The 15,482-nt window shown below is 37.9% G+C and overlaps 2 protein-coding genes across 10 annotated transcripts in view, besides 25 other annotated features; one reads left to right on the forward strand and one right to left on the reverse strand.

Annotated features, from left to right (window-relative positions):
- Window positions 1-914, reverse strand: part of Runx2 (runt related transcription factor 2) — a 318,811-nt gene extending 317,897 nt beyond the window's left edge. The window contains exons 1-2 of one of the 4 annotated variants that reach the window (NR_073392.1): window positions 607-914; window positions 286-409 (exon numbers count right to left, since the gene is read on the reverse strand). Coding sequence is in view for 3 of the 4 variants with exons in the window: in NM_009820.5 (NP_033950.2) it covers window positions 286-343 (58 nt within the window). In the remaining variant the exon portion in view is untranslated. Of the gene's footprint in view, window positions 1-285 lie in introns of all 4 variants that reach the window. The other 3 variants (NM_009820.5, NM_001146038.2, NM_001271627.1) reach the window with 3 other exon arrangements.
- The window catches only part of Supt3 (SPT3, SAGA and STAGA complex component), a 342,177-nt gene that overhangs the window by 36,766 nt on the left and 289,929 nt on the right, over window positions 1-15,482 (forward strand). The window lies entirely within an intron of this gene.
- Window positions 362-4,219: a promoter, noted in NCBI's record as "-3 kb fragment; -3471 to +390". NCBI's record gives its function as "drives expression in axial skeletal tissue, seminiferous tubules of the testis" and the evidence as "EXISTENCE:transgenic organism evidence [ECO:0001131][PMID:18442887]".
- Window positions 518-1,218: a DNAseI hypersensitive site, noted in NCBI's record as "DHS I and DHS II; the nucleotide coordinates are approximate for this feature". NCBI's record gives the evidence for it as "EXISTENCE:in vivo cleavage assay evidence [ECO:0001075][PMID:19545172]".
- Window positions 625-1,380: a promoter, noted in NCBI's record as "700 nt P1 promoter". NCBI's record gives the evidence for it as "EXISTENCE:reporter gene assay evidence [ECO:0000049][PMID:10911365]".
- Window positions 639-1,741: a promoter, noted in NCBI's record as "PstI/BglII osteoblast cell promoter". NCBI's record gives the evidence for it as "EXISTENCE:reporter gene assay evidence [ECO:0000049][PMID:12186862]".
- Window positions 705-727: a protein binding site, noted in NCBI's record as "OSE2a". NCBI's record gives the evidence for it as "EXISTENCE:protein binding evidence [ECO:0000024][PMID:10215629, PMID:10911365]".
- Window positions 737-2,138: a promoter, noted in NCBI's record as "1.4 kb promoter; -1403 to +14". NCBI's record gives the evidence for it as "EXISTENCE:reporter gene assay evidence [ECO:0000049][PMID:11500942]".
- Window positions 777-805: a protein binding site, noted in NCBI's record as "C/EBP site I". NCBI's record gives the evidence for it as "EXISTENCE:protein binding evidence [ECO:0000024][PMID:21302301]".
- Window positions 805-834: a protein binding site, noted in NCBI's record as "P1-E-box-72". NCBI's record gives the evidence for it as "EXISTENCE:protein binding evidence [ECO:0000024][PMID:20215006]".
- Window positions 811-830: a protein binding site, noted in NCBI's record as "RE1 site". NCBI's record gives the evidence for it as "EXISTENCE:protein binding evidence [ECO:0000024][PMID:16786196]".
- Window positions 816-831: a protein binding site, noted in NCBI's record as "OSE2b". NCBI's record gives the evidence for it as "EXISTENCE:protein binding evidence [ECO:0000024][PMID:10215629, PMID:10911365]".
- Window positions 828-842: a protein binding site, noted in NCBI's record as "VDRE". NCBI's record gives its function as "mediates silencing by vitamin D3" and the evidence as "EXISTENCE:protein binding evidence [ECO:0000024][PMID:11900492]".
- Window positions 832-863: a protein binding site, noted in NCBI's record as "TCF1 site". NCBI's record gives its function as "mediates induction by Wnt signaling" and the evidence as "EXISTENCE:protein binding evidence [ECO:0000024][PMID:16043491]".
- Window positions 839-862: a protein binding site, noted in NCBI's record as "Hif2a site". NCBI's record gives the evidence for it as "EXISTENCE:protein binding evidence [ECO:0000024][PMID:18442887]".
- Window positions 840-863: a protein binding site, noted in NCBI's record as "Nkx3.2 site". NCBI's record gives its function as "negative regulation of promoter activity" and the evidence as "EXISTENCE:protein binding evidence [ECO:0000024][PMID:15703179]".
- Window positions 887-916: a protein binding site, noted in NCBI's record as "C/EBP site II". NCBI's record gives the evidence for it as "EXISTENCE:protein binding evidence [ECO:0000024][PMID:21302301]".
- Window positions 920-947: a protein binding site, noted in NCBI's record as "Y repeat region (YR)". NCBI's record gives the evidence for it as "EXISTENCE:protein binding evidence [ECO:0000024][PMID:19017640]".
- Window positions 920-947: a protein binding site, noted in NCBI's record as "Y repeat region (YR)". NCBI's record gives the evidence for it as "EXISTENCE:protein binding evidence [ECO:0000024][PMID:19017640]".
- Window positions 1,101-1,122: a protein binding site, noted in NCBI's record as "Hoxa10 site 1". NCBI's record gives its function as "positive regulation of promoter activity" and the evidence as "EXISTENCE:protein binding evidence [ECO:0000024][PMID:17325044]".
- Window positions 1,118-1,144: a protein binding site, noted in NCBI's record as "D3". NCBI's record gives its function as "may compete for binding with Dlx5; negative regulation of promoter activity" and the evidence as "EXISTENCE:protein binding evidence [ECO:0000024][PMID:16115867]".
- Window positions 1,118-1,144: a protein binding site, noted in NCBI's record as "D3". NCBI's record gives the evidence for it as "EXISTENCE:protein binding evidence [ECO:0000024][PMID:16115867]".
- Window positions 1,126-1,146: a protein binding site, noted in NCBI's record as "AP1". NCBI's record gives its function as "positive regulation of transcription" and the evidence as "EXISTENCE:protein binding evidence [ECO:0000024][PMID:11900492, PMID:12186862]".
- Window positions 1,126-1,146: a protein binding site, noted in NCBI's record as "AP1 site". NCBI's record gives the evidence for it as "EXISTENCE:protein binding evidence [ECO:0000024][PMID:11900492, PMID:12186862]".
- Window positions 1,127-1,167: an enhancer, noted in NCBI's record as "CE1 region". NCBI's record gives the evidence for it as "EXISTENCE:reporter gene assay evidence [ECO:0000049][PMID:12186862]".
- Window positions 1,300-1,324: a protein binding site, noted in NCBI's record as "D2". NCBI's record gives the evidence for it as "EXISTENCE:protein binding evidence [ECO:0000024][PMID:16115867]".
- Window positions 1,376-1,398: a protein binding site, noted in NCBI's record as "D1". NCBI's record gives the evidence for it as "EXISTENCE:protein binding evidence [ECO:0000024][PMID:16115867]".

Here is a 15,482-nt window from a genome sequence, read left to right on the forward strand (position 1 = left end):
TGTTTTTAACATCCTTGTTTCTGTTACACTGGAAAACAATTTGATTAACATGAGCTCATTTAATTTTGTCGATTTCAAGCCATTACCCCGAGAGTTAGTTACACATGCCAAGTGCAAATATTTACAGCAATTTCATTTTTCAATTTCTAGTGAGAGAAAATAGCATCATCATGATCTTTAACATGCTGCGCTGTGACCTAGGAAAGCTCACAGCCGGGCTAAGCCTTGTACCTTCATGCTTAACAGGTTCACAGAGAAAAAGACTTGAAATAAGGTAGCACTTACCCCAAAAGAAGCTTTGCTGACACGGTGTCACTGCGCTGAAGAGGCTGTTTGACGCCATAGTCCCTCCTTTTTTTTCCAGATAGAACTTGTGCCCTCTGTTGTAAATACTGCTTGCAGCCTTAAACTGAAAATACAAACCATACCCAGTCCCTGTTTTAGTTGTACAGTATGCCTGGAGTACATAGACTTTATATTTATTTTTTTCTGTCAAGAAATTATGTAGCTGGTAACATGTGAAAAGCAAGGAAACAAAACAAAACGGAGTGAGCAAATATTTGAAGGACCTACTATTCCTGCATGGACTGTGGTTAGAGCACTCACTGACTCGGTTGGTCTCGGTGGCTGGTAGTGACCTGCAGAGATTAACCATTTAAACGCCAGAGCCTTCTTGCAGTCTTCCTGGAGAAAGTTTGCACCGCACTTGTGGTTCTGTGGTTGTTTGTGAGGCGAATGAAGCATTCACACAATCCAAAAAAGCAAAAGCTTTAAAACTCCTATTTTTTGCAAGCACTATTACTGGAGAGACAGAATCATGTGGTTTGTGACCTCACAGTACTCAAAGTAAAGTGGGACTGCCTACCACTGTGGCTTCCCCCTTGCTCTCTTCCCTCCCTCTTTCTCAATCTTTTTCCTTCTCCCCTCCCCTCCCTCCTTTCTCTTCTCTTGTCCTCTCCCTTTCCTTCCTTCTGTCTCTTTACTTATGGGTGTTCCTCTGTCTCTCCTTCCCTTCCTCTCTCCCTCTCTCTCTCCCTCTCTCTCTCCCTCTCTCTCTCCCTTTCTCCCTCTGACAAAAGGCTTGTGGTAAGGCCTTCCTGGCATTCAGAAGGTTATAGCTTTTTAATTTTTGTGACTCATGAGGATTTGGCTAGAACACAAATGCTGAAGGAGCCCACACTCCTGTAAGGTTAAGCCTCTGGAGAGCAGAACTCTGTAGCTAAGGCTTTTCCTTTCTGCCACCTCCCTACTCCCCCTTCCCTCCTCTGCTTTTTCATCTCTCTTCTCTACCCCTCCTCCCTTTCCTTCATTATTATGTCTATGGAAAAGTGAGCAAAATTGTCTCAACTGAGTGTGTGGCGTTCTGAGCAACAGTGCTGCTTTGCAGTAATTCGCATCTTGGGATTGTATCACTTGCAAGGCTGCTTCGGATTTCCCAGGGTGGCTGCTTCCTTCTGTTTGCCTTTTGCTTGTCTTCCTAAGCTTGGGGATCTGTAACTCATTGTAAAAAGGAGTTTACCTTTCCAGAGCTCTGCTTGCAAACTCCTTGCCGGGATCGGGATCGACTGTAATTGGCTGTCACAAAAGTGTTAGCCTGGGGATTCCTTTACAAATATTAAATCATGGCTGTGTAGTTGATTTTTTTTTTTTTATTACGTGGCGGCTCTTACAATAAAGATTAAATGTAATTAGTATCGTTTACATTATTTTTGCCATCATCCCATGGTTACTTTGAAGATCTTAAAAAACAAATGTCAGGAATTGTGGTGGACATTTTGTTGGACTAATGTTAGTTTTCTGTATGATTGGATTTTATCTTTCAAAGAAATGTTTTGTATAATTCTTTCATCAGCGTGGACAGTGACTGTAACAGGACTTTGGGTGCAGTTCTGCATATATAATGAAATATGCAGTAATTTCCATAGCTCAGAATAGAGGGGGTTAACAGAAACTGTAAGTTTTTGTTGTTTATAATGGAAGCTTTGAAATAAATTACAAAATGCTGTGTGTAGTAAGGAATAATGCACACAGACAGAGTATGTTAGTCGTCTTGATTTGCTAATTCTGATTCAGAAGAAAATTGAAACCATCTTTGGGAAACTATCTCTTCTTTTGCCCTCTTGGACATGTATGTCTAGAGCTCATTTTCTTATTAGGATGATTATATATCATAGGCAGTGAATTTCACATTTATGAATAGAGCTTCCTGTTTTCATTAGTTGGGAGCGATGGAGGATTTTTCAACAAACATTATAAAGGCGAGCAGACCAATTTCCTAGGCATTTTTTGCCATTTATCCACGCCACTCTGAATTTGCATGTTAGATTTCTTCCTAGTGTGATGGTAACCAGGAGTGGCATGGAACGGATGACTGTGATGGTGGGTGGGGGCACAGAAGTACAAGAAATTATTTGGGGTGCACAGTGGAGGTAAGAGGGAGTGACTTAGAGGGTGACAGAAGTAAAATATTCTTGTGTCTGTACACCCCAAAATAACTCATTGTCTGTTTTTGTTTCCTCTTAGTTAAAGTTATCTATGAAATCATGTTCATAAGATTCTTTAAACATTTATTCTCTATATACTGGAAAGACATGGTAATGCTTTTAACCCCTTATTTTTCAAGAATCTAGGTTTATTTATTTAATTTTTCAGAATAAAGTTTTAATGACAAAACCACAGAAATACATTCTTTTGTTTGATTTTTGAGGCTAGACTCATGTTTTACTGTAAAACAGATATTTATACTGAAGTTTTCATTTAGGGTCATTATTCATGCAGAGGAGAAAAAAGTTACTCTATTATCCTCTTTCATAAATAAAGTGTGCCAGTGTGATCTTTATCTCTATTATTCAAAGTAAATAAAAAAAGGGTTTTGTCTATATAATTTGTGGAGTTTCTGAACTTAGTTCCATATGTACAAGGAATCGCAGCACTTGGCAGTTGAAGATGTTTGCGTAGTTGCTATAGGATAGTAAGCAAATGCTTTTCTTTTAGAGTGCCCAGGTCTTTTATGTCCTAATTTTTCATGCAATAATTTTTCCCTTACATTTTTTAAAAAAAAGGTATATACATTTTGGTATTCAAATTGATCTAAAATGAATTTGAATAAATTTTACCACCATCTCATTTATCAGATGAGTAGTCACATGGTCTGTTTTGCAGGTAACCTAACCCTATTTCCTGTGTCTGTGAGTTATGGTCTGTATCTCATGATACAAGAGTTTAGTAGAGGTTGCTGAACGTGGCCTTTATGTATTGTGTAAAGTCCATCACATTCTGGCAGGATAAAAACAGGAATGTTACATTTGTGGTTAAATTTATGCATTCATTGTCCACGTACCCCTCCCAATTCAAACTAGACTCAGGAGCAACCTGTACACTGTGGTGGAAATTTAAAGACAACACTGGTGAGTGGTAACATCTTTGATACTGACTGCATTTCCTTAGAAATGGCTGCTAGAGATGGAGAGAGGGAGCCAGCTTTGAAAAGCCATGGCAGAAAGCGCTTGTTTAGAGACTTTTACCATGCTTATATTCAGAAATGGAAACCACAGACTCTCTTTAAAGATCTTTTAAATGTAATCCTTTTGGAGGATATGCTAGCAATTGCTGTGAAGTAAGTAACAAGTTTAGTTGTGCCCTATAAATTCTGTGTTTTCATGCAATAACAATGAAATACAGCTTTAAATTTGAAATCAGTCTTAAATCATGAAATTATTGTCTTGCTTTCTTGTTTTTTTACAATTTAATAATTTTTTCAGATTTGTCAAAGTTCTTAAAATATCAAGACATGTGAATATAACAGTATAGTAATATCTTAAATACTATACATTTCTTCAATGTTACCATTTGAATTGATTTTTATTTGATCGGTTCCTGCTTGCACTTGAACACAGTAGCCTTACTTTACCAATACTGTGCCAATATCTGTGCTCTAAAGAAGGATTCCTTTGGATGTATAGTTGTTGCTTTTCTATTCTTTTAATCGAAACAGTAAGAAAATGACTAACAAACTCTAGGTGCCCACTCTGGCTTAAAATAGTCTGCTTATGAGACTTGGGCTAGGGACTTTCTTAATTCATTTTAACTTAATATTTAGTAATTTGTGTTTTCCATTGGTGGGTAATTTTTCTTTTTTCAGGTTTAATGCATAGCTGTTTAAGTTCACCTAGCATTTATCAAACTTTTATTAAAGACGTGAAATTGTTCTGTGTTAGCAAAACATTATAGTTTTATATTCTGAATTATGATTATGAGATATTAACTCTCATGCTTTATATTACAAATATAAGAAAGCATATCTGGTTGTGAGTACAGAGTATTTTGAACTTGGCTATGAGGTTTTAAATTAGATAATATTTTAAAAAGTACCACAGTTTTCTTGTTTACTGATTTCATGCGTGTGTACTCCTGGCAGTGGTCTTTCTAAGTGTGATGTAATATGCAGATTGGATGCCCAGAGAGAACATCCTAAGTTAGTGTCCACATCTTACCTCCTCCCTCCTCCTTCCCCTCCTTCCCCCCTCCACACCCCCCCTCCTATGGTCCCTCCTCCTTCATTTCTGTTCCTCTCTTTTTCCTTTCTACTCCAGCTCCAGGCTTTTTACTTTTCTTTTTCCATGCTTTCACGTTTCTATATATTCAGAACTTTCTTAAAATTCTATTGAGGAATATCGACATTGTAGCACTCACTAATGAGCACCTCACAGGTCTGAAGTGCAGCCCTTTGTGCACACTGCGGTGTACTGTACCTCAGGTCTTAGAGATCATTGACAGCTCTGTCCAGGAATGTTTTATTTCTGCCAGTCTGTCCCTTGACCCTTTCCTTTATGCTCTTTTACTTAGGCATATTGTTATGTATGACATTAGCACTCTGATTGTGAGGCATTGCTCTCTGAAGAGTGGTGGTCTATACTTCTGTAATGTATCTGTATAAAATATTTTATGTTTCTTATAATTATTAAAGCAATTCATCTTCGTGTCATTTTTGTAAGATTTTTTTTTTTAAAAAGGTGACAACTTGCACAAAATGTGGGAAACATGCTTGTATGACAGCTGAGGATGTGGCCAGACTAAAGCAGGAAACGACTACCCACAATGCAATGTTACATACACTACCACTTAATAAAATTTATATCAAACATGCTTCTGACCAAACCAAAGAAAAATAATATCCTAGCTATGCAAGTTAGTGTATCTAGGGAAAAGTGAAACTAACTTTTGTGCTTGCATAGTAAGGGGTAAGTGTGGGGCAGCCTAATACATGGGAACCTTGATTGTCATTTTGTCTTTGTGATTTAGGACTTTACTGCAGATGACATTATTCTGAAGTGAGAACTTAATTGGTGTCCCTTGTCTTGGAAAAGGCCCTATAGGCCACCACTCTCTTGTTCACTTGAATTGTTCTTGTATTGAACAGAGTTAGAGGAGCCTGTCACCCAAAAGGCAACAAAGTTACAATTTTAGATACTGTTGGTCTTATGTAAGCTTTGTAGAGAGCCAGGTGCAGTTTTTAAAAGTCTGACTTATCATTTGTTGTTGGGTAGTGGCCCCAACTTGAGTCAAGCCCAGTGAGGCATCCTTCTTTTCTGAGTAATTGTCTCTCTCACCATTGTATCCATACGTTCCCCTTCTGTCCATAAACTTGATGAAGTCAAGGCAAAGCAAAAGTGAACTTTTATTTGATGTGGCTAAAAATGTATCAATGTATCATAAAAAGATCAGATTTTAATATATTTAATGTTCCCATTTATAAGTCTTCAGCTATTGAGCTTTTAGTTGTCAAACTTCAGCAATTTTGATGAATTTAATACTTGAAAATTTATATGTATTTTAAGGTTTTACAAAGGAGGTTGGCCAAATATTAAAAAAGGATACATAGTTTTTAAGTTGGCAAATAATGTTAAGAGATTGTATTAGATGATAAGGAAAGACTGTCAGTATCACTTATGAATGGCCCCTCTGCATATTGCAGGATGTCTGGATTACCCATGTTTGATTTTGGAACATCTCAGCATTTAGGTTTGGGTGTTGCTGTCTATATCTCCTTTAAGGATGATTTGCTTAATTGTTGGAGTTCCCCACTTTAGAAGATGCTTATCAAGAACAGCTGTCGCAGCGTGGCTTTCTCCACCGACTCATGGTGGTCTTTGCAAGAATGTTTCTCAAGTTTGACAGGTGAGACAGAGGCTCTCCAGTGCCACTGCTTTTGGATGAATCTGACTGTGGTCGGAGAAAGTGCATCTTGCCAAAATCTATGGGTGAGACCACACACAGCCTTTAGAATAGTTATTGTAGGGTTATTTCAGGAGTACATGTCTTGACAGTTCTTTTATTTGCATGCCAGTTTCATTGCCGTGTATAGATTTCTCATTGGGTTCAGAAAAGGCTATTGTGGATTGAGGTCTCTATTAAGCTTTATGTATAATTTATGGTGAGTTCAGGCATAATTAACAATACAGAAAGAATATTGAAAATGAAGCAGTGGAATACGGATCTTTTTGTTTTTACAAATTTGACAGTATTCCCACTGGAAATCTCAATTTCTCAGACGTTTTAGCAGTTAAAAATTACTCTATTTGAACTTAAAGATTTTTAAAAATTAGAAATATTCAAATATTTGTATTTTCTGATAATATTAGGAAAATTACAATTTCTTAAAGTATATTTAAAAAACAATATTACTTATAAACAGTGTTTGTAAATTTTATAATTTAGTAAAAGCTTGGAAGCATTGAAATAAATTCTGGAGAAGACAGTTTCTAAGTATGTAGGCATAATTTGCAGGCTACCAGTCTTTTATGCGATGATTAAAGCTTTGTTCAAAATTCAAAACTATAATTAAAATTACAAGTTTTCTTAAAAGAAAGTTGGTGCCTCAAAAACTGACATTTTTAGTGAACTCTAGACTTTTGCAAAAGTGTTTCTTTTAATAAAATGATATATTTGGACTTGTTCATAATTACTATTTGCAATAATTGTATTAAAAACATTCACAAGACTTTTCACTTGATTAGTGTATATACTTAATATACTTATAATAATTCTAACCTCCCAAGATAAGTTTGTGTCCTCTCTGTTCTCCCAACACAATCTACAGAGACACAGACCTCCTTTCCCATGTGGCTGATGTCCTTCCAGAGCATGAAGACTGGGGCAACCACTTCTGGCTTTTCAGTGAACAAATTCATAGAGAGATGAGAATATGCCATGTACAAATAGATTGTTTAAAAAAGAACTGGTGTTTATTTCTCAAAGGTTAGCTATATTTGTGAACCTAGATTGATTGCTACGAAAAAAAAAAAAAAGAAAAAGAAAGAAAGAAAGAAAAAAGAAAATAAAAAAAGGAAAAGAAGAGAACTGCACAGGCCATTTTTAGACCCGTTGAGGAGACTCTGATCTAGACTCTGGGTACCAGTGAGTTACACTCAGGAGCATCAAGCTGACGACAATAGTGATGACTTACATAGGAACAGTCCTTACTCTTAAAGGAAGTATGATCGAGTACTAATGAAGTCAGTAGCATGCTCGAACAAATACACACATAAATGTGCCAGTGTTTGTTGTGGGATCTGTTCAAAGGGATAGACTGACATTTATTTTTCTCCTTAAAAAGTGGATTCTGAAACATGAAGCATTTGTGTTTAAATGACTTAGGAATTAGTTTTAAAACTGAAATAGTTACAAAATTCATTTGTGTGGTATGGTATATAAAGAATAAATTAGCTGGGCAGTGGTGGCACATGCCTTTAATTTGAGGCAGAGGTATGCAGATTTCTGAGTTCAAGGCCAGCCTGGTCTACAGAGGGACTTTGAAGAAGGTCAGAGTTACACAGAGAAACCCTGCCTCAAAAAGAAAAAAAAAAAAAAAAAAAAGAAGAAGAAGGAAAGGAAAGGAAAGGAAAAGAAAAGAAAAGAAAAAAGAAGAGAAAAGAAGGGAAAAATTACAGGAATAGATTGGGTTACAATTAGTAATTAAATAATTTTAGTTTATAACGTTAACCTTAAACTCTTAAGTTTGTAGTGAAGCAACTCAGGGCTGGACACCTGTAGAGAAAATGGTGTGTCATTTTCCATTAAGTTGGATCATTCTAGAATGTATAAAAATACCCTTAAAAGCTCATCCATTTTAGCCATGGTAGTGTACATGTGTTCAGGTGGAGGCTGAGGCAGGAGCACCTGAGAGGTTAAAGCCAGTGTGCACTGTGTAGGCCGACCCCACCCCGGTTCAAACCAATCATGCAGATGAGAGGTTAAAGCCAGTGTGTGCTGTGTAGGCCGACCCCACCCCGGTTCAAACCAATCGTGAAGATGGACAGAGCTGAGCACTTGCTGCTTTTGCATAGGACCTGGGTTTGGTTCTCAGTACTCACAACCAGGCTCACAGCTGTCTGTAAGTCTTACTTCCAGGGATCCAACACCTTCTGGCCTCTATGGGGACAAGACACACATGTGGTAGACAGACATGCATGCAGACATAACATCCATACATGTAAAATAAAAATAAAGGTAAAATAAAGCCAAACAATTCATTCACATCAACTAATTACTGTTAGCTTATATTATTACTTCTAAATCTTACATTTCAAGAATTAGTCTAGGGATCAGAAGCCTATGTCTAAATCAGAAGTATTGAATCTTGAATTTGTGTCATACTAGTTGATACTTTACCAAGGGCTAACATACCTTTTCTATAAAGAGGCAGATAATAATAAATATTTTTGGCTTAGGGGTTGTAGACTTTCTGTCAGCAACTCAGCTCTGGTTGCAGTCTCAAAGCTGGCAGCCAGTAAATGAATACATGTGTCTGCATTCCACTAAAATTTTATTTACAAACCAGGCTCTGGCTCCTGCACCTGTACTGTTATTCCTAGAGAGCTATGTGGTCTAGTGGATACCAACTACAGAAGAGGCAAGAATGAGTTGTAGTCATGATCAAGTTTATTATTCTTAGACTGTTTACAAAATCTTTATTAAAAGTTTACTGCCATGTGAAGCCCTGTGTCGAGAGTGCTTTATAACCATCTGTTGAATTGGCCCAGCTAATGACTTTGTAGTAAATTTCTATTAATCATATAATTATTATGTTGTACATATTTGTGAAGTACCTTAGAAAACTTTTTAGGTATGAGGTTGGAATACAAATAGATTATTTTGACTAGCAACATTTATACATTATATATTCTAGAAGCAGTCCTATTGAAATTTACTTTAGTTGTTCATTATCATTAATAAAATCATAATGGAATAGTTGAGGAATAATTATAAAAGTAAAGTTGAAAATATTGTATTTTTTACCCATAGAAGTATTATTCATTGAGAATTCATTCAGTTTAATGCCCAAGCAAAAATGTTTAATTGAAATACTATTAATTATTATCAGTTATTTTTTCCCAATATTATTTGTGTGTGTGTGTATGTATGTATGTATGTATGTATGTATGTATGTATGTATGTATGGTGTGTGCGTGTGTAAGTGTAAGACGGAGACACAAGAATATGTACATGTGAGTGAAGATGCCTCTTGAGTTCAGAGAACAGAGTGGAGCTAGGCTTATAGGGGGTTAGGAGCTGTCTGAAATGGGTACTGGAACTGAACTCAGGTCCTCTCTGTAACAGCAGGCTGTATTCCTAATGGCTGAACCACTTCTCAGACCTTCATTTAGTGAGATGACACACTTAAGTCATCGCAAGTAGTGATTAAGATAGCTTGTTTGGCAGGACACAAGGAAGTGCTCAGAACCCCCAACAGCATCCTCCAGGGTCTTTCCATGGAAGGTCACATTGCTCACTTACAATGCAGTTTAAAAAGCAATCACTGTTCTTTCTCTCAAAACAAAAAACAGCATCCCAAATCAAAACAGACAGGCAAGCAAACAAAAACTGCAAAAGACAAAAATATCATACCAATACAAAACATGAAGTTGGGTGGGTAGGGAGATGGGAAGGCTCTTGGACAATTGTGTTGGGAAAAGAAAATATGATCAAATTATATTATGTGAAAAAATTAAAAAGTCAATACATAGACACAAAAGGTATCATTGTGGTGAAATAACCCAGTAAATTAGAAGGCAGGAAGATCACTGTTAATCACACTTAAAGTGATTAGAAGATATTTAATAAATCACATAGGGAAGATATGCGCCCAAAACTAATAAAAGAGTTTTGACATTTAAAGTTCCAACATCTACTTAGAAGGAAAAAAAATGTTGCTGAATGGTATGTCACTTAATAATAAATCACTGAGTGCAGATTTATATACTTTGCTCTATGGGTACTGTTTTAAGTCCTCGAGACTCTCGTCCATTTAGTTTTTAAGTTCATCATTTTAAAAAGTCAGGAACTCCTAAAGATTGTACATTTCTGACAGTTTATTCATTTTTGAGTATATATCTTATTGCAGCATTCAACAGTTTAATGAAAGACAAATGAAACAAATGAATGTGCGTAACTGAGAGAATCCATCTATAGGACGTTCTGAAAAAAGCCAAAACAGCAGAGGAAGCTCAGAAGACTGGCAGGAAAAATAAATAGTTGTGTACATTTAGGAGAAATAAATCAGTAAAAGGAAAGGAGGGGAAGCTGTTAGGCTCGAGGATTGAACTGGTGGCACATGGGCCACACAGTAAAACTGCTCTGCACAATGGAGCCAGTGTTGGGCACATGACATTATTTATTGGCAAAATCTACAGAACTGTGTAACACAAAGGCTTTTTTCCCTAAGAGTTCTAATGAACAGTACTGTATGTGTCCATATTGGTTGGGTTCATCAGTTGTAACACCTCCAGATACCAATACAAGCTGTGCGTAGATGGTGCCTGAAAGGAGTCTTTGGGGGGACTCTCTTACCTTCTGTCCAGTCTTCTAGACAGAAAACCATACTAAGAAACTCCATTACTTTGTTGCAAAGTTAGGATCTACCCGCCTCAGTGTTCCCAGTTGGAAAGCCTGCCTGAGCTACCAGGTCAGATTGGTTTGAAAGGCAAAGCATCTGCTGCCTCAGTTTCATATACTGCTGCATCCCCTCCTCTTCTCTCTTCCTGTTCATTCCCTTCCTGTCCCCTCTCCACTCCCCTCCCTTCCCCTCCTCTCCCCTCTCCTTCTGTTCAGTCCCTTTCTTTTACCTCTCTCCTTATCGTCCTTTAATTTATTGAAAAGATTTCAGTCTGAATGGTGTTGGAACATATCAAATTATTTTCCTGTATGTCTTAATAGGATATTGGAGCCTATTTTATTGGATGGCTTAGATCAGGAGACTCAACATTTTGAATATTGAAAGAAGCCTTGCATATCTGGAAGAAGTTGCACTTGGTTGGGTTATATACTTTTTTAGACATTATTGAACTTGATTTGCTAATGCTGTATTGGTGATATTTACATCTTTATTCTTGGAAGGTACCGTTCTACAGTTCTCATTATTTGAATTTCTTTGGTTTTGGTGTTTGGGTAGTGTTGGCATTATAGCATGAGGTGGGAAGTATTTTTTTTTTTTCTGCCTGTATTATCTGGAACAGATTGCAGTGAATTGATTTCACATCTTCTTGAAATATTGCCTAGTACTTATTTGTGAAAACATGTGACATAGTGTTAATAATGTCTGCTTAGTGCACAATAATCTCCTAGGCCTTCACTATGGCTCAGCACTCACTAGCTCTCTCAGAGAAGTTTCAGTCCTCTTAGCTACTTCACAGTAAGTATCTGCACCAGGGTGTCTGCACTGGATAGATTTCATTGTCAGCTTGACACATGGAAGCATCACCAGTGAAGAGGGAGTCTCAGTTGAGGGATTTCCCAGATCAGATTGACCTGTGGGTATGTCTGTGGGGGAATTATATTGATTGATGATACAGGAGGGACCACCACACTTTGGAAAGTAACTGAGAAATCTAGAGAGAGCAAGCTAGTTTCTTGTTTGGAGTTCCTGCCCTGGCTTCCTTAAATGACAGTCTGTAATTTGTAAACCTAAATAAACCTTTCCTCCCCCAAGTTGCGTTTGGTCAGTGTTTTATCCTAGCAACAGAGAAGAAAATTAGGACAACATTAGTTCTTAATGCTTCTATAGAAAGACTGGGTAAGTTTTTTAATGATACTGTCTCCTTTTAGATGTTTATATATATGAATGTTTAACCTTGTGCTAAAATCCTCTAATTGTATTTCATGGAATATCATGTTATATACATTTGTAGCCCAAGATGAATAACAGGCTGACCCATATAATCCTGATGTGCTGTAAGATATGCCCTCTGGATTTGATAACTACAGTCTGAGATGCTCTTACACTAATGAAATCCTCAAAAAAATAAGTTTTAAAAAGCTTATCTTTAAGCCGTGTACAAATGTAGCCTGAAGTCTATTTATAGTTTGTGTATGTGTGTGTGTGTGTGTGTGTGTGTGTGTGTCTTTTGGCCTTCCTGGAACTGTGGCTCCATTTCTCTTATTACATGTGGAAGATTCTGAGCCACTGTTACTTTAAATATTCTTCCCCTTTTCCTTTTATTCTTGCTTACATCAACTTTGTGGATGATATGTTTTTAAGGGGAATACTTTTTCCAGGCTTCTCAGATATTTTCTTTTTCATTTTTTTCTCAGCTGTGGAAGTTTCCTCTGACATTTTCTCAGCTCGGTGATTCTTTCCTCTTCCATTTCCAGGCTCCCATTGAGTCTGCCAAAGTCTTCCTTTCTTTTAAGTGGCTTGAGTCTTTGGAACTCCTTCCTTCCTCGGCACTTCCTTTTGCTTTTCTCAGGGCCTTTTGCATGCTTACACTCCTACTTCATGGCTGCTGCTTTCAGTCAGTGCCCTTAGTGTATCGACGTTCAGAGTTATTTTAAATTTCTACTGTAAGGATTTCAAAACTTACACTGTGCCTTTTTGGCCCTTGATGTTTACTATGTCTTTTCAGATTTTATTTATTTTTTATTTTTTTATTTACAATCCATATGTTGCCCCCCTCCAGGTCCCCCTTCCTATAGTTCTTCATCTCATCACTCCTTCCCTTGTCTCCCCCCCCCCCAGGCCTCCCCCTTCTCTGGGGCCCCAAGTCTCTCAAGGATTCGGCACATTTTCTCCTACTGAGGCCAGACCAGGCAGTCCAATGCTTTATATATGTTGGGGGCCTTGGACCAGCTTGTGTATGCTGCCTGGTTGGTAGCTCAGTGTCTGGCAGATTTTTTTTCGAGACAGAGTTTCTCAAGTTTTTTTTTTGTTGTTGTTGTTTTGTTTTTTTTTTTTAATTTGACCTTTAGAATACTTGTAACTTTTTGATGAAGCCTCAGTGTGTTGTGTCAGACAATCTAAGGCAGGCATGTGAGATGCTGTCTTTACTCATGACAATTTCCTCTTGTGCCCTTATGTTCACTTTCCTCCAGTGAGGCTCTCTCTTGAGACCTCTTCTTGAGGACACGAGGCTTCCCCACCTTGAGCTGCAGTCTGTGTGTATGTAGACCTCTGCACCAGGCAATGCTAACCACTCTGTACTCACTGATTACAGACTTCCAGTGAGCCCATGGTTAAATTCTACTGGCTTTTATATGAATCGTGTTCTGCAACTTCACCAAATTTGTTTCTTAGTCATAAATTTGTCGTGTTATTACTTCTTGTTTCCTTTGGGATAGTTAAGTCTATCAAACTATCATGTAGCCAAGTTTGTCTCAAACTTTCTTTGTTGCTAAGGATACATGGCTTTTAGCTCATATTATTCTCCTGCCTCCACCTTCTAGGAGATGGCATAACTGGCATGTGCCACCACACCTGGGTTAGTACTAATTGCTTTTCAGAAGTGGGATCTTTATATCATTATAAGTAGGTTCATGACACCTTTAACAAAAAGAGTTTACCTTCTTCCTGTCTGTCTTAGATGTCTTTTTTTTTTCCCCCTTTTTTTTCTCCTCACCTACTAAGTGTTCTGACTGGGACTTTCAGTACTATGTTTAAGAGGTGGTGAGAGTTGGAATCCTGTTTTTATAAAGGAAAACATTCCTTTCATGTTTACTTAGAGGGAAAATGTTTTTTTTCAGTGTTAAGTCTGGTGTTAACTATGGGTTTGTTCTATATGGTGGCCTCTAGTTTGTTGAGCTATATCCTGCCTACACTTACTTTTCCTAGGATTCTCTGCTGTGAAAAGGCACAGCGTTTTGACACACTTACTTTTCCTAGGATTCTCTGCTGTGAAAAGGCACAGCGTTTTGACATGTTCATATGGGCGTCCTTTTTGTTGCTGTGTCACACTGACTTGTATGCTACCCCATCCGTGCACTCCAGTGATAAGTTGTACTTGGTTATTATCTAGGTGAGAGGTCCTTTTAATCTGCTGCTCAATTTGGTTTGCTTATGTTTTGCTGAGGATTTTGCATCATTTTTTTTCAGATATTTGGCTATAATTTTATGCCCTTGTTAAGTGGCACAGTAAGTGTGGTCTTATAAGAAGGTAATATACTTTTTCCTTCTTCTTCTGTTCTCATTCCTCTCCCTCTCTCCCTCCCCCTTCCCTTTCTTTCACTCCCTTCTTTCCTTTCTTCCTTCCCCTCCTCCCTTTAAATCTTTGTAGGAGGATTGGTTTATTATTTTGAATTTGGTGGAACTCCGGAGTGAAGCCATCAAGTCCTGGACTTTTCTTTGATAGGGGCCATTTATTACTGAATCAGTCTCCATATTATTGGTCTGTTTTGATTTTGTATACCTTCATGATTGACAATGAGTAGGCTGTGTCTAGAAATGTGATCGTTTTTAGTCTTCTTGTGTCATTTTGTGTGTCTGTATAGTGCCAATGGCAATGTCTCTTTATGTCACTTTGTTAGAGCTTTCTCTCTCTCTCTTTTCTTCTTCTTTTTTTAAACTTTATTTTTATTAATCATTTTGTTTACATTTCAAATGATATCCCTCATCCTGGTTACTTGCTACAACCCCCTAATCCCATCCCGACTCTTCCCCCTCCTCTTTGCCTCTATGAGGGTGTTCTTCCACCCCCTCACCCACTCCAGCCTCACTGCTCTAGCATCCCCCTACGATGGGGCATCAAGTCTCCCTCCCCTCCCATTGATGTTAGATAAGGCCACCCTCTACTACATAGATATCTGGAGTCCTGGCTCCCTCCATGTATACTCTTTGGTTGGTGGTTTAGTTCCTTGGAGCTCTGGGTGGTCTAGTTAGTTGATATTGTTTTTCTTACGGGGTTGCAATCCCCTTCAGCCCCCTTAGACCTTTCTCTGAAGGGGTCCCTGGGCTCAGTCTGATGGTTGGCTGTGAGTGCCTGCATCTGTACTGGTCAGGTGCTGGTAGAACCTCTCAGGGAACAGCCATACCAGGCTTCTGTCAGCAAGCGCTTCTTGGAGTCAGCAGTAGTGTGGGGGTTTAGTGTTTGCAGATGGGATGGATCCCTATGTGGGGTGATCTCTTGATGGCCTTTCCTTCAGTCTCTGTTCCGTTTTTTGTCCCTTTCTTTCCTTTGGACAGGAACATTTCTGCATTAAAATTTTTGAGATGCTTG

Source organism: Mus musculus, chromosome 17 (assembly GCF_000001635.26).
Source record: "Mus musculus strain C57BL/6J chromosome 17, GRCm38.p6 C57BL/6J".
In the NCBI taxonomy this organism is placed as follows: Eukaryota; Metazoa; Chordata; class Mammalia; order Rodentia; family Muridae; genus Mus; species Mus musculus.